The following is a 22,010-nucleotide window of genomic DNA, read 5'->3' as shown; positions in this document are numbered from 1 at the left end:
AAAAGAAAAAAAAATAAAACAGTAAATTAGATCAAAACTTTTAATCTTTGGATCCCTTTATTCCTGTGGCCTTCACATACATATACAGACACAAATGACCGGGTCTCTATTTCAGCATATCCACAAGGTGGAACTAGGCATTCAGAATTGGCAAAAAGTCCATACTATGTCATTTGCGGATGCAATGTCTTAGAACCAGGTTCTCCTCCAAGCTATGGCCTATCAAATGCAAACAACTCCAAACACTAAGAATTCCTCAGCTGCTCATGTCTACGGGTATTACAACAAAGTTAACGTTTCAAGAACTGATGAATGCAGACATACTTCTGGCCCAGGCGTTCCAGAAGAATCGCTTTAACTCATGTGCCTGGTCCATTATTAAAAAAAAGTTAATATTCACCACTAAGTAAAATTAATTGAAAATTTGGACATATGAAGTTTTTTTTTTTTTGTCCTCATTTGAAAAATATCTCTTTCATTTGGTCAAATCCTGTGATATGCCAGAAGCTACAAAATCAATTGCTTGCAAGAGAAGCGAAGAGTGTATCCAGTTTTGTGTAGTGGAAGAACATTTCAAATCTTCATTATACTCCAAATATAAAATCAAATTTAAGCTTGAAAAGCTGCTAAAGAAAAAACCCAACTAATTCAGTGTTCTTCAGCATATCAACTTCTGCAATAACACAGTTTGTTTGCCGACTTAAAAATGTTTATTCTTTAAAAAATTAGTTGCTTTTTATACAGCTATACAAAGTTTGTAATGTTTCTTTGGCAATGGGATATAATGGAATTTTACAACTATATAAAAAGTTTCCTTTGCCTAAGAAACAGTATTTACTGTGTGTACATATCTGACTGACAAAGCAAGTTTTCTACTGTCCAGCACCCTAGTTGATAAAGTACAACCATCTCAAAAGGGATATTACAGGATTTCCAAAAAACAACCTTCAGTGGATCAAAACACTCACAGTATCGACGGCCTTCTGCATACAATTGTCCTTACAACTTGAAGCAATTATCAAATACAGTTTAGTAATAAGAAAAATCCTTTCAGTGATGAAAAAATACTTAAACTCCATCGAAGTACTGCTTTATAATTAACTATACATAAGAAATTACTTATCCTTCTGTCTCAAATATATCTAATGCTCACTGTTTTCAAAGATGGCCATTTTTCAAAAAGTAACTGCATTACACCCCTTTGAAATTAAATAGTTAAATCCCAGTGCTGGTGACAAGTATACAGCAAATTAACTTCATTCTTTGCAGAGATTGAAACTAATTCTCTGGATCAAGAAGATCTAGACGTTCACGCAGTTTCAGCTTTCGTGTAGACTATGCAGCAACTTTGTTGTCTTTCTAGAGGGAACAACAGTAGAATATTACAATTAATTTTGCAAAACAAAAAATGACAGGTTAATTTGGGTAACAGCACTGGGAGAAGATGCACCCTGGCGGCTACTTTTGATCTTCTGAAATCAGAAAGGAGATCTCTCTGATCTCCACATTAGCATCCGGTCAAAATACTGGCAAACACTGAGGCAGCTCACTGACTGAAGTTGTAGCACAAGTCCTCTGCCTGTATGCCACCTCCTACTTATCCAGTCAACTGTGAAACTTTCATTCACAAAATCTTGTCTATGATCTTCAACTCCTCATTTCAGTTCATGCTCAGCTACTAAACATTATTTAAATCACAGGACTAATTCTTGCAGTTTAAGGAAGGAATGGCTGAGGGACACACAAATCTGTTATGAAAAGGTTTTTTTTTAAAAAAAAAAATCTTCAACCAGAAAGCAAGGATTTTGCACTGTAAAAATTCTTACTGCTCACAAGATAAGTTACCAAAAAGAGTTCTTCTGAGTCGGAATTGTAAACGTCTATACTTACTTGCATCAGTTCAGTTAATTATATTTGTTCCTGATTTTAAACAGTGTGCCCACATCATTTCTGCTCTTTCCTAGGGTAACACTTAAGTTGAAGATGGTGTCTAGAAAAATGGCTTGCACTAAAATTATGAAAAGATTTTAGTTTTCAAAACAACTGAGCTCTCGATTTATATAATCTGTCTGATCCATTAGCACTGATAAAAGGCAGATTTTAGGTGGTTTCTAAGAAAAATGAAGCACGCCTCAGATACCACTAGCACAGAATACATTGCTTTGCTAGCAGAGGGTGGCATCCAACTTGTCCTTCCTCGGAATGGTTGATAAAAACAGGAGTTAAGATCTTCAACAGGAAAGAGGAAAGCACATGCCTAAGTATACTCTAAAAGAAAAACAGCGATTTCAGCCACCATAGCTTTTGCAGAACAAATTACTATTTATATGCTTACGTGATGATGAAAGCATGTTTGTGCATTGGGTTACTTTGGTTAACAGACTTGCAGACTTGTGCATAATGCTTTAACATTAAGCCTCCTCATATTTACTTAAAGCAATAATATTTTCATCTTTTAGAAAATATTTTATCTATGGGATGGGCAGGGATCTTTTATGCAAGATTTTGCTTTATCTCCCACAGTTCCTTTTTTCTCTATGAGTGGCAGGCTGAAAAAAGTCAATCTTGCCTCAGCTTTCCCAATAGCTACTGAACTATAATATAATTACAAACAGCGTGTAACAAACTTACATATGTCAAATGTATTTGACCTTTTGCAAAAGGTTATCTCTATACTAAAGTAACTTCTATTACTCTAAGGACTATATAGTATATTACAAGTATATAGGCACTGTGCCAAGCCATTCACAAAGTCGTCAAAGAACTTCCTTGCACACTACAATTAAGTTAAATTTCTTCTTCGTGTTTTTCAGTATTGACTAGGAAAATGCTTGCAATTCTTCCAATTCTTCTCTCATACTAAATCTGTAGACCTTTTATATGTTTCTTCAAATCCAGCTAGAAAACAAATATTTAGGACATCTGATGAAAGGCAGCTTCTAGTTTTGGTTCCTGTGACAGTCAAACAATGCTAAGTAACAAGAATCAATAGACTTCCTAGTAAGGAGCTGAGTCTATCTGCAGAATACTATTCAAGAACTTCTAGTTCATCATCAAGTCTAAAAGCAAGAGTTATACCACTAGTTTCCAAAGACAGCTGATCAAGTTATAGTAAGATTAAATATATTTTACCCTATATTCAAAGTCAGCAAACTCCCTGCCTCCACGACCTCCTCTGAAACCACCACGGAATCCACGGGGAGTAGTGAAACCACCTCTTCCACCTCCTCGTCCTCTTCCACCTCGGAAACCAATTCCTCCTCTGCCTCGGAACCCTCCACGGCCACGATTGGGACGCAGTGGTATTCCAAACGTCTCTGCATTCAATCGTCTTTCCTCGGCCCAAGTTGGTCGACGTTCTCTGTCACACACAAAGGAACAAGGACTGTTCTTCTGTTTTTAAAACACTTTAGGATGAAGGTTGCCCTGCTTTGTTAGAATCACCAGAAAGGCAATGAAATAAAAAATGATGCATTATCACATCAAATTTACAAATGATGCCTTCTGCAAGAACCTAAATGTCTGCCACAACTCACTTCACTCAGCAAAAAGAGATGTGTTACAGTATTGGTTATAAATCAATAACACTAAGTTTCCTACAGAGAATAGCAAGGTCTGTAACCTCTGCACACAGCACGATATATTAAAAAGAGCCATCTGCAATTTAAAACAGATAACAAGAAAGTAAGAGTTTACAGTTGCATATATTAATCTTATCGAGCTGTTAGTAAAATAAACCCAACCTTCCCTTCCACCTCCTATTCTTCAAACTCAGTCAGCAATTCACATCAGCGTGCATAATAAAAAAGACAACAGCAAAGATAAGCTTTTCTCTTCCTGTAACGTTATCTTCCCATTTGAACAATACTACTTATTAAGTTATGTAATCTACTAAGAAACCATTATAAAAGCAAAGCAGTAATTGACTTAACTAAGGTGCTAATTGCATAGCAAGGCAAAAAAACTAATCTGGAAAGGAGATTCTGTAGCAAATATAGTCAGAAGCATGCTTCTAAAACAATGTTTGAAGTGTCCTGGTATTAATTCATTATGTATGCACACAAAAAAGTGCTTCGTATTCCCGTTTTATTTTGTCTTTGGCATGTGGATGTAACCTTTACTGCCTTTTGATTCAGAACTAATTGTAATGAGTAGTGCCAACACAACCTTCCTACACAGACACTCATTAGGTAGACTAACAAGCTTTTACAGGCCATACCTATTGTCATCACAGGAGATGTTATCAAAGAAGGATTTGGTTTTGTCATAGTAGCAGTTGGGTCCAAGTGGATCTTCTTCATCCGCATTCCCTTCGCTATTTTGGGTATCAACACCTGAGTCACCTTTGTCTTCTCCATTTACAGGCTTCTCTGGTTTCTCAAGCTTGTCTTCTGGAAAACAGAAGTAAACAGATTCCTTCCAGGCCATCAGACTAAACAATACAGCAATATTAATTTATTTCAAGACATATACACACCCCCCTACCCCCCCAAAAAAAACCACCCTGAATGTTAAAAATATACATAGTAAGCCCTCCTAAAAAGAATGTGGAAGTCAAACAATCTGAAACATGAGTTGGAATGTTTCGCTACTGCTGCCTGAAAGTTTGATCTCTTCTATATTCCGAGTTAAACCAACAACGCACAAAACTGTGGCAAAATGGATTTGATGGTCGCCTGTTTCATAAGCTCCTAGCTACCTTTTCTTACATACTTAAGCGCCTCCATCAGCCCTCTTACCAAAGCCTGTCCATGATTTTGCTCACCCCCATTACCCTTCATTGTCTCCTGATTCTGCTGTCTCTTGAGCCAAAGGGCCAGCATTCAAGATATGCCATTACCTACTATATATTCCTTTCCTAATAATGTCTGAAGTTCTACTTATTGTTTTCATTAGTACTGAAATAGAAGCTGATAGTTCCACAGAACTACTTGTTATCATCCTGAGGTCACATTTTTAAGTGCTCAGAGCTCAAACCTCATGCCACATGTGAATTTTTGTTACTTCACTCAACCTTCCACAACAAACACTACCACTTGCCCTGTCTCATAAGACATTTCTGTAATTCCTTATCATAGAATCATTAAGGCTGGAAACGACCTCTAAGATCATCTAGTTCAACCATCCACCTGCCACCAATATTGCCCACTAAACCATGTCCTTAAGTACTATATCTACCCTTTCCTTAAACACTTCCAGGGACAGTGACTTCATCACTTCCTTGGGCAACCTGTTCCAATGCCTAGCCACTCTTTCTGAAAAAAAAATTCTTCCTAATGTTTAATCTGAACCTCCCCTTATGCAACTTGAGGCCACTACCTCTTGTCCTATCACTAGTTATGCGGGAGGCTGACCCCACCTCACCACAACCTCCTAACAGGGAGCTGTGGAGAGCAATAAGGTCTCCCCTGAGTTTTCTCCAGACTAAACAATCCCAGTTCCCTCAGCTGCTCCACATAAGACTTGTTTCTGTTCCAGATCCTTTACTAGCTTCCCTGCTCTTGCCTGGACATGCCGCAGGGCCTTGATGTCCTTCTTATAGCGAGGGGCCCAGAACTGAACACAGTACTCAAGATGCAACCTCACCAGAGCTGAGTACAGAGGAACAATCACCTCCCTGCTCCTGCTGGCTACACTATTTCTGCTGCAAGCCAGGAAGCCGCTGGCCTTCTCAGCCACCTGAGCACACTGCTGGCTCATGTTCAGCCAAGCATTGACCAAGATGCCCAAACCCTTGTCCACTACACAGCTTTCCAGCCACTCTGCTACAAGCCTGTAGCATTGCATGTGGTTGTTGCGACCAAAGTGCAAGACCTGACACTGGGTCTTATTGAAATTCATCCCACTGGCCTCAGCCCATCAATCCACCCTGTCCAGATCACTCTGCAGGGCCTTCCTATCCTCAAGGCAGATTGACACTTCCCCCTCAGTTTGGTGTGGTCTGGAGACTTACGGAGAGCGCACACAATTCCCTCATCCAAATCATCAATAAAGATATTAAACAGGATGGGCCCCGATACCAACCCAATACTGAATGATCAGGTTTATCCTTACTATTCTGAAATATTTATTATCAACATTAAACTAATCATTTGTGTGTCACCTCATCATTTAAAAAAGACCCAGACAACAAATCCTATGAGATTCATTGGTGATTTTACTCTACGCTGAAACCCAACATACCTTTTAGCCAATCATTTGCTAAAATAAAGAATTCTACCTTATAGTATTTTGTCCAAAAATTAGCAGCCATAATGCAACCAACAGGTGGCTGGTCATAGAGAATGATGTAATTAAAACAGAATCCTGTCAGAAAACAAAATAGATGTGCTAGCAGCATGGATTTGAATTACTCTACTGTTCCTTTAGAAAAGAGTAACAGCAAAGAAATGCCAGAAACTTTACACATAGAAAACCTCATGCATTCTCCTGCCAAATGAAAACAAACATGGATTTTCTTTTATTGCATCTTCTCCAGAAGAACACTTACAGTACTGGGACTTCTGCTCAAGTATTTTTAACTGGCAGATTTGTTAAAGCATGCCACATACTTCCAAGTTACAATTCCTTCAAAGCCTTTAAATACTTCAAATACGTTAGCATTTGACCAAACACTTAATGAATTAAATAGGCGATTTCAGTTTACTTGTTAATTGGTTTATTTTCCACTACCACAAACAAGACTTCGAAGGTAATACTTCTTAAAAGCTGTTTCCCCAGGGCAGCAACAAAAGTTTAACAGCAAGACATGCTTGCTTTATCCACACCTAAATCTAAAGCAAGAGTTGGTTTACCTTTTAGTTTAAGTTTATTATGAAATTCTCTATCAATTTCCTCCTTGTTGAACTGTGCATTTGCACTTTCGAAATCGAAGTCCTTCTCAAATTTCATTGGACCATCCCTCCTAATACCAAATCTTCCTCGGCCTCCTCGGTGACCTCCACGGCCTCTCCGCGCTGAAGGAGCACCTGGAACTACAGAGGGGAAAACTTTTTTTTTTCCTCTCCAAAGTTTCTGGAGAGAAAGTTGGGACTTCATACATCCTGCACTTCTGTTGTTACAAGTCCTGCTGGAGCAGCTTGTAATTCACTTACAGCGAATACAGCAATGACACTGAAACCATAATGCACTAACCCTGGGTGCACTAAAAGACCTTCTAGAAGTCATTAAAAGCTTTCTGAATACATAAAATGCTAATGTCTTTTCAGTTGAGTATTTTATTTGAAAGATATCAAGTTTGTTTCATTTTATTATGTTTACAAATCCATGACCCAATCAATACACTACAAACAATACTATGAAAGCATTCTAAATACTTAAGTTTTACGTTATAAAATGAACTTCAAGACTTCCAAACTAAGATTTCTGAACATTAGAAACAAAGTCTTAACACTTTGCAAAGAATACATAATGCTGCATTTTTTTTTAAGCAGGCTTTTAAAAAATTAGTAATTCAAGTCTGAAACTAGAATTATAGCTATTTCTCAAAACAAGATTTACCAATTTGTCGTTTGTTTTCATTTCTGAGTTCATTTTCTGATCTTGAAACCTTGTGTGCTTCAGCTAAAGTTGGAAATAAAAAGATGTTTGTTTATCCAATTAGGAATTTTCTACCATACTTATGTAGATAGCTACATGGCTCTGATTTTCAAGAAACCCAAACCTATGAAAGTAAAATATGAGTTTATAGGAATAAATAAATAAACATTTGACTTTAAAAAAGCAATATGTAAAATCCAGGTCTCTGCTAGCCAGTCCAGTAGTAACGGACAGCAGGAAAATTCCTACATGTTAACCTCAAAAAGAGCACTTAAGCTGTGCGTGGAAGAAATGAACCCATAAGAAAACCACCCAAAGCTACCTCGTCTGTGCTCTTGACTCTCTAATGATTTTTGGCTAGCAGACACCATAGGTCTGGCTGGCACAGGACTCCTCCTCCCAACTGGTGCTGGAGCAGGCAAGTGGGCTGAAGCTGTTTGTACTGCTTGTTCCATGGTGGGGCTCCTTCTCAAATGATCTATCTGAGGGCTTGAACGACCTTTAAAAAAAAAAACAAAAACAAGCAAACAAATTATTTCTCATCCACAAATTCAAGTTACTGGTCTCAACCAATCTAGACTGACAGGTTTATCTGCCTTACCAGTCAAGACTGCTGTGTCCAAAGAGGAAATAAATATTTCTGCACCCTCAGATCCACTAATCCAGAATGAAGGATATTTAGCAATTCCCCTTCCCCTAGTCTAAAAGAAAAAGATGGGTAGGACAATTAATCCCTACCAACACATCCATGATGTGCATTTAACTGTGGAATGAAATTCCTAGATTGACTGGAGGTATGTATACATATTCTTTCTGCATCGCTGCAAAGCCAAATGGAAAGCAACTGCTCCCAAAGGCAGAAACGGAGTTACGGTACTTAAGTTTCCCTTCATCTAGCACAATATTTTACATTCACTACAAGATAACGAATAGTGACAGCTAGTGCCAGCCATACTGCAGGTGAAGGAGTTGTGCAAGCTTCCCCATAAACTGCTGTTCATACATTTCAGTTAGCAGCATGAGTGACTGGGGCCAGAAACCTTTTGAACTGAGATGTCAGATGATCTCACCTGGCAAATTTATGACATGATATAAATACTCTAAGAAATTAGTGGGATCAGACTCAAGTCCCAAGAAAAAAAATAGGCAATCCATAGAAAGTAAACAAAATAAAAAAGTCAAAACATACAGAATCATAGAATTAGCTAGGTTGGAAAAGACCTACAAGATCATCCGGTCCAACCATCCACCTACCACCAATAACCCCACTAAACCATGTCTCTCAGCACTGTATCCAAGTGTTTCTTGAACACCTCCAGGGACTCAACCACCTCCCTGGGCAGCCCATTCCAGCGCCTGACCACTCTTTCAGAAAAGCAGAATTTCCTAATGTCCAGCCCAAATCTCCCCTGGTGCAACTTGAGGCCATTCTGCCTCATCCTGTCACTAGTCAAGAAGAGAAGAGGACGACCCCCAGCTCACTACAACCTCCCTTCAGGTAGTTATAGAGAGCGATAAGAGGATATAGAGGCCCCCCCTGAGCCTCCTCTTCTCCAGACTGAACAATCCCAGCTCCCTCAGCCGCTCCTCATAAGGCCTGTGCTCCAGACCCCTCACCAGCTTCGTCGCCCTCCTCTGAACACGCTCCAGGGCCTCAATGTCTTTCTTGCAGTGAGGGGCCCAAAACTGGACACAGTACTCGAGGTGCGGCCTCACCAGGGCTGAGTACAGAGGGACAATGACTTCCCTACTCCTACTGGCAACACTATTTCTGATACAAGCCAGGATGCCACTGGCCTTCTTGGCCACCTGGGCACACTGCTGGCTCATGCTCAGCCGAGCATCGACCAATGGTCTAAAATAATTACTTTCAAAAGCAAAAACATACAAAGAAACTTCTTGGTGTCCCCTGTAAAGTTTGTGGAACAAGGTTTGTTATTTGGAGCACACTGTATTAAGAGAAAAAAAAAAAATCACACAGGTTTAACTTCTACAGGAAACTGAGCTACGCTTTCAAGACAAAAGATTAAAAGCTCAGAATAATTAATTAAACAAACTAGAATCTATTTTTTGCTAATCCACAAAACTAATCTTTGAAAGCAGTCCCTATTGGTTCCCAAACTTCAACTAGAATTTAGAAACACTAAGCAAAGTGTTTTGACTTTTAACATAACTACATAAACTTGAAAATAGCAACAAGACTATATGTTTGTACAAACTTTTAGTCACAGCAATGAAAACTGGAAGAACAGGAAATAATGCCCCTGGGATTTGGGGAGCAAACTTAACAGATGTTCAGGACAAATGAGGATTATGTTGCATGACGTTTAGTTTCTTTTCTCTTTGCCACTCAAAAAAAGTATCAAGAGTTAACCTTATTGCTGTTTGCTTCTTTCTGCAATATTACACAACAAATCAGGCAGTTTCTATTATTATTAAGCTGACTTAACTGTCAACATCACTACCTGCACATGCATTCAAGTCTGCTGTAAATATTATTTAAACACATTAAGAAAATACCTTCAGAAAAAGACAAAGAATTGTAGACTGAAGGACTTCACAATTGAATCAGCATGAAGTACCTTGAGCTTTCTCATACTATCAATAAAACTACATGCCAAATTTCCATATGTAGCTATCTGCTAAAATTATTCAATTTAACCAAATCCTACTCCTCAATAAAGACATTTTAAGAACAATGAATGCATTGCTAACAGTTACTTCTGCAGCATATCTAGATGTAGGAAAACACATTTAAAGAGCAAATATTCTCAGTGTTTTGTTGGTTTTTTTTTTTTTTGTCTTAATACCAAATGTTTTCATAACAGAATTGAGTTGTTTGGTTAACATTTCTGGCAACCACCTAAATCATAGAGGTTAAGGAAATGACTGGTCAAAAATATAATAGTTATTCAAGAAGATTTACCTTGAGACATCTGAGTTTTTAGTGCTCTTGCATCTGCTGTAAATGCAGAACCAACTGCAGTGCTTTGGGACATGCTAGCACTGGCTGAAGAGTCTGTTCCAAAAGACGTTAAAGAACCTCCTGCTTTGAAAGAAATAATATGGTTGAAAAACCTCAGTTAGACTTTTCTCTAGTTGCAAAACACAAAAATTAACACTAAATGATCAGTGAAGTCATATTAGGCAATTATTCTAAAACACACAGATCACCCAACTCCCTCTCACTTAACAAGTTGATTGGGCTGTGATACCTTGTTTTTTTTTATTAAAGAAAAGCTAACTTTAACATCAGGAGCATTAACATCTTTAACATCAAGAGCAGGGCCAGCATCCTAGATAGTAAAAAACAAAAACTATTGGTACATATTTTAACTTCCTATCTTTCAAACAAAAAAAAAATGACTATCAAGTTTTACTTACTCCTTTCAAGTTAAAGATAATTCGGCAGCATTCCTGTCACATTTTCAGTAACAGGAGTAACATTGTCAATGTAATAGTTACAAGAACACAAGATCTTACGTGATAAGTTACAAAGTAAAATAAAAAAAAAAGAAAGAAAACCCTTTGCAACTCCACGGGAGCACCTCTGTTATCTTTTCTCACTCTCAAAGATGAAGGCTTTCACCTTCAGACTTACTCAAAGCTAACAGTTAAATTTCAGTAAGAAAACATTTTTCACTAAGCAAACTGATCATTAGTGATCTTCTGTATCTTAAATACAAATGCAGGTTCCGATTATACCAGGAAATCACATTTTTACGATTACAGAAAATTTTAAAAAAATTCTAAATAATTTAGAAATCTAAGAACTCCAGAGTTTAGTGTTTTAACTACTTTTAAATATTTGTCATCGCTGTAAGTAATGCCAGCCAAGTATCACTCATCATTAACTATTACAGCTGCATTTGTATCAGCGCAACACGTATCTGAAATTAAATTCCATTGCATGCAAGACCTTAATTTCATCATCTGACTGCCAAATTCCCATCTTAAACTACTGTGAGGTGTCTGCTTCACCTGTACACACTGAATGGAAACAAGCTTCATGCCTATTTTGTTTCTTTGTAAACTGAGGTCCTTACACACTCACATGGGTTTTTTTTTTATTGCTGTTTCTTAATGTTGGAAATATAAACTGAGTTCTCTCTTTACTTAAGAAACTTGGAGGAATGAAAGCCAATTGGCAAGTCTTGCAGTACATCTACAGCGTAAAGGCACAGCTAACATACGCAGCTCACAAATACTTCAAGCAACGGACTTTGCACCACACTAACATCTCATGAATGAGGAGGACTGCGCTGGCACATGGACCGCTGAGTAATCCAAATCCTTGGCGAAGGAACACACTACCGTGGGTCAGCCTAAGAAACCAGATATTCACAACACAGCTGAGGCTTTTACGGAGGTGCTGCCTCCACCACTTGTGAAATAGAATGAATACAAGATGAGTGTAATGACTATAAATGAAATATAATGAATTCATGAATATATGAGCCTCTCACCTCTCATCCCTCTGAGGGTGTTTAGTTCTCAATCATATGAATGCTTTGATTAGAGGTGCAAAGTCTGTGAGAAACCTAATATTCCCCAGCTAAACTGCGAGACTGATACAGACTGAAGACTCTGGATCTCCCTTAGGATAAAGCACTGAAGAACTTATAAACACTTGCTGTCAATACACACATACCTGCAACTTCACTTACAGGAAAACACAAAATAATAAAAATAAACATACCAACTCCAACAGTGCCAAACTGCTGTCCCACAAGCGGGCTTGGACTAAACTGACTGTATGCAGGCATTCTGCCAAAAGGACCATAGGACCCCACAGACTGGAATGAAGATGTTGTTGAAGATCCTAGTGAAGACTAAAGACAAAAATACAAGAAGTAGGAAATAGCTCCGCAAGGCAAGAAATGTAGAAACTATTCATTAAGATTTACCCTAACACCATGGCTGTGACTAACACATACAAAAAGCCCTTAACTTCCAAGAGCTTGTTTTAATAGCAACTATTTAATCACTTCAGTGGAGAAGCAAACGCAACACAGAAATAGTTAAGTATGCAGATTACTCTGTATGAAAACCCTCAAAGCAGTCAGCAGCAGAAAACATTTCCTCAAGCGTGCGTACAGTTTAGAAAGCGCTTCCATCATACCAATACCACAGACCTATGAAAACGGTACCCTAAAACGTGCAGTCTCTTCCCCAGAACCTCTGATACTGGACATAGCTTTTGTCACACACCCATACAAGCTTCTGTCAGCAAACCTGAGAAGTGCCACATGTTTTTCTTAAAGTTTCAAAAACATATGGCCAATGAAAGACCCTAAGATATTGGAGAACAGTGGGTTTATTATGAACATTGGGGTTAGCAGTAACACTCCACAGATCTCAACAAATGCTGACAAAAAACACAGTTGCACGAGATCTAGCGAAAGATCTCAGAGGACTGTAGGTATAATCGGCAAGGAATAATCAAGCTTTTTACCATATGAACCTGCTAGCCATTAGAAACGTATTAACTCTTCTGCCCAGTGAACTGTGCTAGAGTTAGATTTCAACTCTGATTTTTCATAGTTAAGGATATGATTCAGAAGAGGAAAAAAAGTCTCTTCATAGTTCTTTACACTGGGTCATGAACTTTGCAACAAGGATTTTACTTTTAAACACTCTCAGCTAGAGAGCACTTAAAGCTGCTACATTATATCTTAAGCAACAAATACATTTTTAAAATACATTTTGACTTACCTGAACAATAGCAGGGTCCTGCGGCAAAGAACACTGAGGCTTTGGCGGCTCACAGACAGTTAGGTCTTTAATGTCGCTACCACGGAATATAATATACTCAAAGACTTCATCTCGAGGTGGTATAGGTCTATCAGTTGGTCTATCTTCTGTACCAAAGGAACGAACTGCAAAAATGGAAAGGAGGAAGAATAACAGAGAAATCACCTCACATTTAACCAATATTTCAAATATACTGCAGAGACCAACAGTTTTAAATAAAAAGAATAAAATTTTATTGAGCACGAAACTTACATAGGCAGCATATCTTTACCATTATCAACTACTCAGACATAAGCAAGAAATTTGATCTTGCAAATCTCAGTTAAAATTCCAGCAGAAAGGTTTGGTTCTTCACTGAAACATTGCTTGCACAATCAGTCACGGGTTGAATACTTTCATTCCTTAGTGAAATTGAAGGGAAGCAGCAAAGCAGCTTTTTGCTTAAGTTATCACTCTCTGGACATTCATTTTACCAGCAGAGATGTCAAGTAGCAACTAAGGTTGGTAAACCAGTCCTGTGAATTAAGTACTACATGAGTTTATCCTTCACATTATGTATTTACAAATAAAAAAAAAAAAGTCATACTAAAGATGACCAAAGGCAAACTATTTCTCAGTAGATTCAAGATCTGAATGAATATTTGAAGTCAAAGTTAGGATCTCAGAAGCATGAGTAGACAATTTTCACAAAGTAGAATGCATGCTGGTGTAAGTTTCATATAATTTTCACCAAATTAAGTAAATTAATTGGAGCAGAATTAGCTTCTTAAGCATATCGACTGTGTGCAGTCGACTAGTGTGCAGCATACTGTGAAATTACACTTATTTGTATGTACTTAGCTGACTTCCAACAATATTCAGATTGCATAACGATGCTTATCACGCTTTTCCCTTCCCATTAATCACTAAGTGCATACGTGAATAGAGCATCACATCACTACTCTCTCCAAGACTTTTCCCCACCTTGTGTGGCAACCCTTGCTGAATACAAGGTAGAACAAAAGACATGTCCACAAAAGCTGGAGCTTCATAAGCAAAAATTAATCAATGAATTGAAAGAAATTGAGAGGAATAAAGCGTCAGTCAAATTCTACTGAACATCAACTTGCAGCAGCTTCAACAATTCCTCACAATTATTTGTTCCAGCTTTTCAAGATGTTTGTTTGCACTGTAACATACTATAAGTTATGCATCTGCAATTAGCTTTAATTACTAGATAAGTTTTCCATTCTTTTTCATATGCATAAGCAGTTTTGAGACATTATTAGACATTTATTTTCAGTCACAAAACCTTTAGTCACAAGACGAGTTTCTTACAGAGCTGTATAAAGTGATAGCCATTTCTGAGACTACCATCCTCCAATACTGTTGTTTCTTCTAGTACTGCATGAACAGTCAAATATTACAAGTTGTTTGAGAACTCAGAGTTACAAGACATCACTGCACACAACAAGGGAAAAACAATACTAAATGGTTATAACTATTATACAATTAATTTAATGAACTTCTCTATTTCTATGCATCTGAAAGCCCATCCTGAACACTAGTACAGTATTTAAGAGCTGTCAAAAGACAGATGCTGCTCAAGTCAATTTCAAACCTATGTTACAAGACAAATCTGTCTTCTCTCTACAGAAAAAAAGACCAAGAACCCAGACAAACCATGAACGCTGACCACTACATGGCAACCTTAATCTGAAGACTTGAACTTCCAGAGTCAGGTCAGACAGGAAGACAACCCTTCTCTTGTAACATGGTAACACCAGGCCACTTGTCAGTTTGAAGACTGCAGAGCATGTTGCCAATGTTGGCTGGACTGCCCTACCATACCTGGCATGTAATCCAGATTTGGTGCCTTCTGACTTCCAGCTCTTTGATGAAAGATGGACTGCACGGCCAACACTTTCCTACCAATGATGACATCATAGCAGTGTGAAGCAGTAGGCCGCCTACACTGATACAGATTTTTACAAGCGCAGCATGCAGGCTCCTGATCATCGCTGGCAAAAACGCACAGCTAGTGGTGGTGACTACGTTAGAAAATAGTGTTTTGTAGCTGATAACTTGCTCTATCAAACTGTGTTATTTCACTCTTTGTATCTGTTGTAGTTTCCGTGGAAATAAATGGGAGGCATTACTTTCAGAGTGACCTATTTATTTCAGTCTTGATTGAAGATGCAACCTCAGTTTCTGGCCATCTATATGTATAAATGGTAAATTAACTTTGGCCCTTCACTGCATCATTTGACCTACTGTGTTGGTAAGTATAACCAAAGTTGATTTTATTAATATTAAATTAATACTAAAGATGGACAATACAGTAGAATATTAGAAATAAATAGTTTTTCACCATCATTTTGCATAATCAGAATTACTAATGTGGCAGGGTATCAGAAAGGTAAGGTACTGGAGCAGTGGCAGCCTTAGAGCTCTACTCAGCTCTGCCTCTTGGGATATTTCATCAGACTACATCCTTCCTTCATGACAAGGTGCAGAAATCACAGAGCAAAATACGGAAGAGTGAAAGGAAATGAAAATAAGAACATGAAAAATATCATCTCGTAAGACTTAAAAGGACTGTGGTAAATCCATTCAAAAAGGCAATCATCATATATTAAAACCAAACTTATTTTGACTAACTTCAACATTACTATTACATAACATACTTTAATATGTCTTACTGTATTTTACTACTTTATTATCCAAGGAGACCATTGTAACTTTCCCTATCTGTCAATAGAAAATCCAATATCTGTTAGATGTAAAAATACTCTGCTAATCAAAAGCCAATTTGTGTATTCGACTAGCAAAAGAGGACTCTGATCGCCTATAATGTGAATTATTGCTAACATGTAGTTCAATCAGTCTCTGCATACAGCACTTACACAGCCTTACCAGTCTTACTTTGTATGTATCATGTTGATACAGAAAACAGCCTTTCTCCACTCTTAAGGGATTCATGAGATGTTTGATGACAAAAGTAAGGCTATCGTTATCAAACAAGTCATTGCAATTGCCATCTCTATCCAGAACCTCACCGCCTTTTCTCTGTAACATACTTGGATGGCTGCATACCACTAATGGAATAATATTACTGTGAAGGAGTCAGCTTGCAGTGGGCTCATACCCACTGGAACATTAACTCAGTCTCCATTCTCTTACTCACGGGAGCATTAACAGGGAGACGAGATACGGGGGAAGTAGACATGAGTGGGCTTCTTTCTGCACGAAGAGTTGGTCTGGCACACATAAGCCTCAAGACACGGCAGCAGTATGTTCCTGACTGACCCTGAAAAACAACTTGAAAAAACCTTAATGAAAACCTACCCCTTCCCTTTTCTGTTGAAACTCCTGTACTAAAGGAAATGCTCAGGTCTTTGCAAGAGTTTAAGCTTCTCCTGGCTTTATTTCTGACTCTTTCACCCAATTAATATCTGTAAAAGTCTAAAAGAAAGTACAGTTTGCTCTTGCATGTGTCATCAGACTATGGATAACACTATTGCAGCCAGCTGAAAATACAAGATCATTAACTGCTTATTAATGAAGTTGCTTTCATGAATTTAGTATCTATTAATTATAATAGCCCAAATGCAACTCCACACAAAGTCCCATCAGCTGATAAGTGAAAACTGATGCACTACAGCAGAAAGACAGCATCACCTCATTTCCTCATACCCACATCCCTAAGGATTCCCCACTGTTAGCTAGCTGTCAGAGAACAAAGCCTGGTTGTTCTTACATGGCTCACCTACATTAAAAATCTCTTTCCCTAAGTCAGTGTCTTGAAACAGAAAGACACATATTACTAGCTTGAAAGATCACAATTACTTTTTAACGCTGCAACATATGAGATCAAAAACCAGTCGTGATTATTCTACAACTGCTCCTAGGCAGGGCAGCAATCACTTTACAGAAAGAAAACATGAACCTATCTGCGGCTCACTAGCAGTCCATTCCAAAAACGTATGGATCCAATGATTGTTAAAAAAAAAAGTAGAACTGGAAGGACATTTCAAACTAATTTAATTTGAAACTTGGGAATGAGAGGGTGTTTTTTTGTTAGCAAACACTACCTCTGAAAAGCAACAAATCTAAAGGAAACACGTGCATCAACAATATATAAAAACCTCTAATAATTGTGTAATTTAATACTTTTAATTGGAGTTTTTGTTTAAGTAATGATAGACTCAAGCAATTTGTGAAAAGATGCACTGCCTTTCATTATCAGCCTCAACATTTTGAAAGAGTTCCTATATTCCTTTAACTCACAAGAGAAGCAACAACTTTTGCTACAGTTTAATAGCTTTGTAAATAAAATCAACAAAACAGAACAAGAACAGATTACCCCTCAAGTAACTGAAGATTACTATCAGTACTCTATTATCAACCCAAAAATCTTATTTCTGCCCAAATCACTCAAGATCTAAGATAATAGAGGACATTCCACAAGCACATCCTCAGTTTCATCTCAGACTTCAGCTGAGCCCACTGAAAGCCCTACCGTCAGGCAAATCTGTAGATATTCAAGAACAGATTCTAATTCTACTTTTATACTTCATGTCACAAACAATTTCAACTATTTTAGTTAAGAATAATGGTAAACTGTCATGCATTCAACCCAGATAACAGTCACATGAAGACAACTACAGAAGCAACAAGTCTTTTTCTAGCAGTAAAACTGCTATTACTTGATCAACATCCATACAGCTGCAGACAGTTAAGAAGGTACACTTTTTCTTTCACAGACCTAGCTATAATTAACCACACTTGTCACCTTATATATACACATGCTGTTCTACCACATTCATATGACCTAAGCTTTCATTTGTTCAGAAACTTTGTCACAGACTTGAACATTTTGTTCACGAGCACAGTGAGCTGTTTCAAAGCCTAACATGGTTGTTATCAGCTTTGAGATTAACCGCAAGATTTTAGGTTCTTAGTGCCCTAGAAATACTGGTTTATGTTCTTCTGAATCATAACGCTGTATTACAAAACACACATTCTTGAGCTAACTCAGCCAAGTTCTATTAAAGCAAATGAAATGATTTAGATTTACATTTTTGATGAGAGTTAGAGGAAGAAAGTAGATTAGATTTGTAACTGTAGTTTGATCCATCTTAAATAACCACACTTTGGCAGATATGCAATGACATGACTTAATCACTCTTGAGAAGTCATGCAAGATTGGCTTGGTCAGCACTAAATCTGTCTAATTTAAGGTAAGACTATCACAAGCTCCTCAAGAATACGATTTTTCTAAGTGCTTCTGTATAAATCTTAACTATAGCATTCAAGTAGAATTACTATTTTTTTTTTAAATCACAGTACTCATTTTTTTCCTCATATGAAAAAATACTTTTTTTTTTTGAACAGATAATTCACTTCCAGCAAGGTAAATCAACTTGAAGGCAAGCTTAGAAATAAGATCACATCAAGAGAGCTAAATGCCCAGTAAGTGAACTACGAGTGCCAACCAAACCAACTAGGAAGTGTTTCAAAAAATACACATAAGAACTCACAAGACAAAGCAATCTATTCTTTAAATAATAATTCTCTATACACTAGAGGGAGGGAGGGGCCTTAAAGTGACACGGCACACAGAAAAATGCCACAAATGCCAACAAGTGATGAAAGCAAACAAACTGCTACATGGTATAAACTCCAGAGACCAACTATTAAGTACCCACAACAACCATATATATATGGTATATATATATGATGTATTTACTTTTTTTTTTTTTTTCTTACAGACTGTGATTATGCTAAAATGACAAGCCCACCATACTGAACAAGAACAGAGCTCTGGAATATTCTCAGTCCCAGAAGTTTAATTTATACAAGGAACAATTTTTCTCCTTACCTATCAGCTGGATAAAATCTGTTTCTATGCATGCATTTACATTACTTAGCCAGACTGAATAAGTGTAAATTAAAATACCAACGAGTTTTTAAGAATAAAGAAGATATTTTCACATTACACACTCACTGTGATGGCTACCAGGCTCGTGTTGAGAGTGCGTTATCGTGTACATGAAACACTTCAGTCTTTTGTTTGTGCAGTTTCCAACTTCTTTTCATTCGCTGGTCTCCAGCACTCTGTAAACATACCCCCCCAACTTCCCAGCACACATATTCTCCAGCTTACACATTCTCTCACCTACGTCTGTACCCAATTTTGGTTTACGCAGTGCCATACAGCTTACAAAGAACTCCTGAAGTGCTCTCGACCAGCTTCTTTGTCGACAACCTAGCACTCACAGTACCTTCTGCAGCTGTCTCCCACCACGGGATGCGAAGCGTTCAGCAGCGCACAGACCCTTTAGATTTGGCATCTTTACGACGCAAATAAACTCTCTTTCCTGCCTCCTCTCTTACTCTCTTTTACTAACTCAGAAGCAGCTGAGGTTTTCACTTCCCCTCCGCTCAGGACTCTTTCCAGCAGCCCTTCCTGCTCCAAGCCACCCAATTAATGCTCCGAGCCCCTTTCCGCGGCGTTCCCTCCGCACCCGCTGGGTTTCCCACCCCCCGCAGCGGCAGCAGAGGCCGTGCAGCCACGGCTCTCTCAGCCTTTCGCTCACTTCCACCCCCGCTCCGAGGCGGAGTGGCCGCCACAGCCCCCGCCGCCACGGCTCCAGTGGGGGAAGAGAACGGGAGATTGCGTCTCCAGCCGAAACGCCGCGGGCTCTCGCCAGAACCCCCAAATCCCCCCTTGCAGCCGCTGCCGAGCCCTCTCAGGCTACAGGCCTATTCCGAAACCTCCTCATCGCCACAACGCCGCCGCTTCAGGCTCTCGCTCCATCGCAGCGCGGCCCCAAAGGGCCCCACGGGCTCCCCGCTCTCTCCCGCCCCGTCTCGGGGCCCGCTCCTTCGCTCCGCCAGGCCCTTACCCTTGGCCAGCGCCACGGTGGAGTTCTCGGTGTCGATAGTGTACAGGATCCCCTCATAACGGATCTCGGCCTTGGAGATGAGGCTGATCTTGCTCCCGATGTAGGGCGTCCCCCCGCTCATGGTGCTGACTCCTCGGTCAGGGACACCCCCTCCTTCCCTGCCGAGCGCTCCCGAAGCCGGACACAAACAACGAAGCAAGCCCGACTCAGAAACGTAGAAGGTGCTCTTCCCCTCCCGATTCGAGACCGACTTTTCACCGATCCTCCAGAAACAGCTCTCCCTACGCACACTCCCTCAGCACACCCCGCACCAAAAGCGCCCTGAAGCTCCCAACATGGCCGCCGCCTTCATCTTCCCTCAGCGGCACCCCCCCTCGCTCCAGCCGCGAAATGGATGCCGGGAGCAGAAGAGATCTCGCGAGAAGCTCCAGGAGGGGCCGTTGGGGCCGCACGCCCAATTACGTCAGAGGTTCTGAGCGGTTTCGCGCTTTTGGGCTGTGCTGGTCTATATGGTGTGGCTCTTGAGGTGAGTTGGGCTCGGCTGTACTTTCCCTGCCTGGCCTAGGGGTTGTGTTGTGACAGTTGTGTTTTTGCACTGAAAATTCTGCTAGCTGTGCATGTTGCAAAAGGCACTTAAACAAGCAAATCACCAACAGTGCGTTCTCTCAGAGATAGCCAAGTCAGCAGGTAGTGAAGAACTCCATCGCAAGAGATAAGGAAGTAGGCTGAGAAAAACAAGTATAAGGCTGTGAAACATCACTGGCAAATGAATTTCCTAAAAAGAAGAAATTAAAAGTTGGTAATATAACTCTGCATGTATATGGCTAGTAACAAGCATTGGGTAAGTTGTGAACGTGAAGTACTCAGCCAGTGAGGAACCAGGAGAGGGAACTAGTGCTGGACAGTAGAGAATAAAAGATATGATACTGCTTCCAGAAGTGCTCTCCTGCTTACAGGATGCCCACCACTGCAACTGTGAATAAATTTACTTCGTACAAGACCTTGCCTCAGAAAATTACTAAGACATTTCTCACAGCCTGGGAGCTCATCCAGGATCCAGCCACTTGTTGAGGGTATCTCGCCACTGTAAACAGGAGAGGTGCACCCTGCTGATTTCAGTGGTCCTCTTGGAGGTGATGGGGCAACTCCCCAGCATGGCTGATGGAGGACCAAGGCTGTTTTATTGAAAGGCAGGCTCTGCGAAGTCTCAGAGGGAATTATAGGCATCATCATTGAAAATTAGACCCAGTATCTCTGTGCATGGACCAAGGTAAGAAAATTAAAGTATTGCCTTGGGAATTGGGAGAGACTTTTGCATAAAGTATGACTGAGACATTAGTGCAAAGCGAGTGTGGAGTTCTGTGGAATTCCACGGTTCTGTAGTCCCATGAGGGACACAGCTAGAGACATACGAAGCATGAGACAAAAAGAATTGCAGGGAATCAGAGAGCCTGTAAATGTATGGCATGCCACGCGCAGTAAAGTGCTCAGCAGTACAACCTCAGGTTTTCCAGGTCCCAGGTGCAAGTGTGTCATATTTCTGTGAGCACTGAAGTTCACAGCAGTACACCGGGAGGGGCTGGGAAGATGGGGAAAACAGACACCAGGGAGAGCTGGGGTGGAGAAAAAGTCCCTGGAGCCTAAAGATAGCTCTTTGGGAAGAATGATTCGGAATTGCAAAAATAATACTAAGACCAATGATAAGTATAGGAAGAAAATGGTTAGGTATTGTGTACTAATGTATCCTAGACAGCCAATAAGAGGAACGTCAGTGTTTTGGCCAAAATACGGGTCTGACAAAGATGTGGTTTGTCAGGCTTTGAACTT

At 39.5% G+C, this 22,010-nt stretch overlaps 1 protein-coding gene across 5 annotated transcripts; it reads right to left on the bottom strand.

The window, feature by feature from the left end:
- On the bottom strand, positions 27-20,588 carry LSM14A (LSM14A, mRNA processing body assembly factor). Of its 5 annotated transcripts, none has more exons than XM_021408750.1 (10): positions 20,184-20,586; positions 13,255-13,418; positions 12,239-12,371; positions 10,466-10,588; positions 7,862-8,038; positions 7,501-7,563; positions 6,795-6,974; positions 4,220-4,391; positions 3,133-3,361; positions 27-1,359 (listed from the first exon to the last, which is right to left on the bottom strand). In XM_021408750.1, exons 1-10 carry the CDS (start codon positions 20,302-20,304, stop codon positions 1,336-1,338), a joined length of 1,386 nt encoding a protein of 461 aa, XP_021264425.1. In that variant the 5' UTR covers positions 20,305-20,586; the 3' UTR covers positions 27-1,335. The 5 variants fall into 5 exon arrangements, with proteins under 5 accessions (XP_021264425.1, XP_021264426.1, XP_021264429.1 ...); XM_021408751.1 differs by having other exon boundaries at positions 10,466-10,585; XM_021408754.1 differs by lacking the exon at positions 20,184-20,586 and adding an exon at positions 19,283-20,146.

This window comes from Numida meleagris, chromosome 10 (assembly GCF_002078875.1).
Source record: "Numida meleagris isolate 19003 breed g44 Domestic line chromosome 10, NumMel1.0, whole genome shotgun sequence".
NCBI classification, from domain to species: Eukaryota; Metazoa; Chordata; class Aves; order Galliformes; family Numididae; genus Numida; species Numida meleagris.
This window is presented reverse-complemented; position numbering and strand designations above follow the sequence as displayed.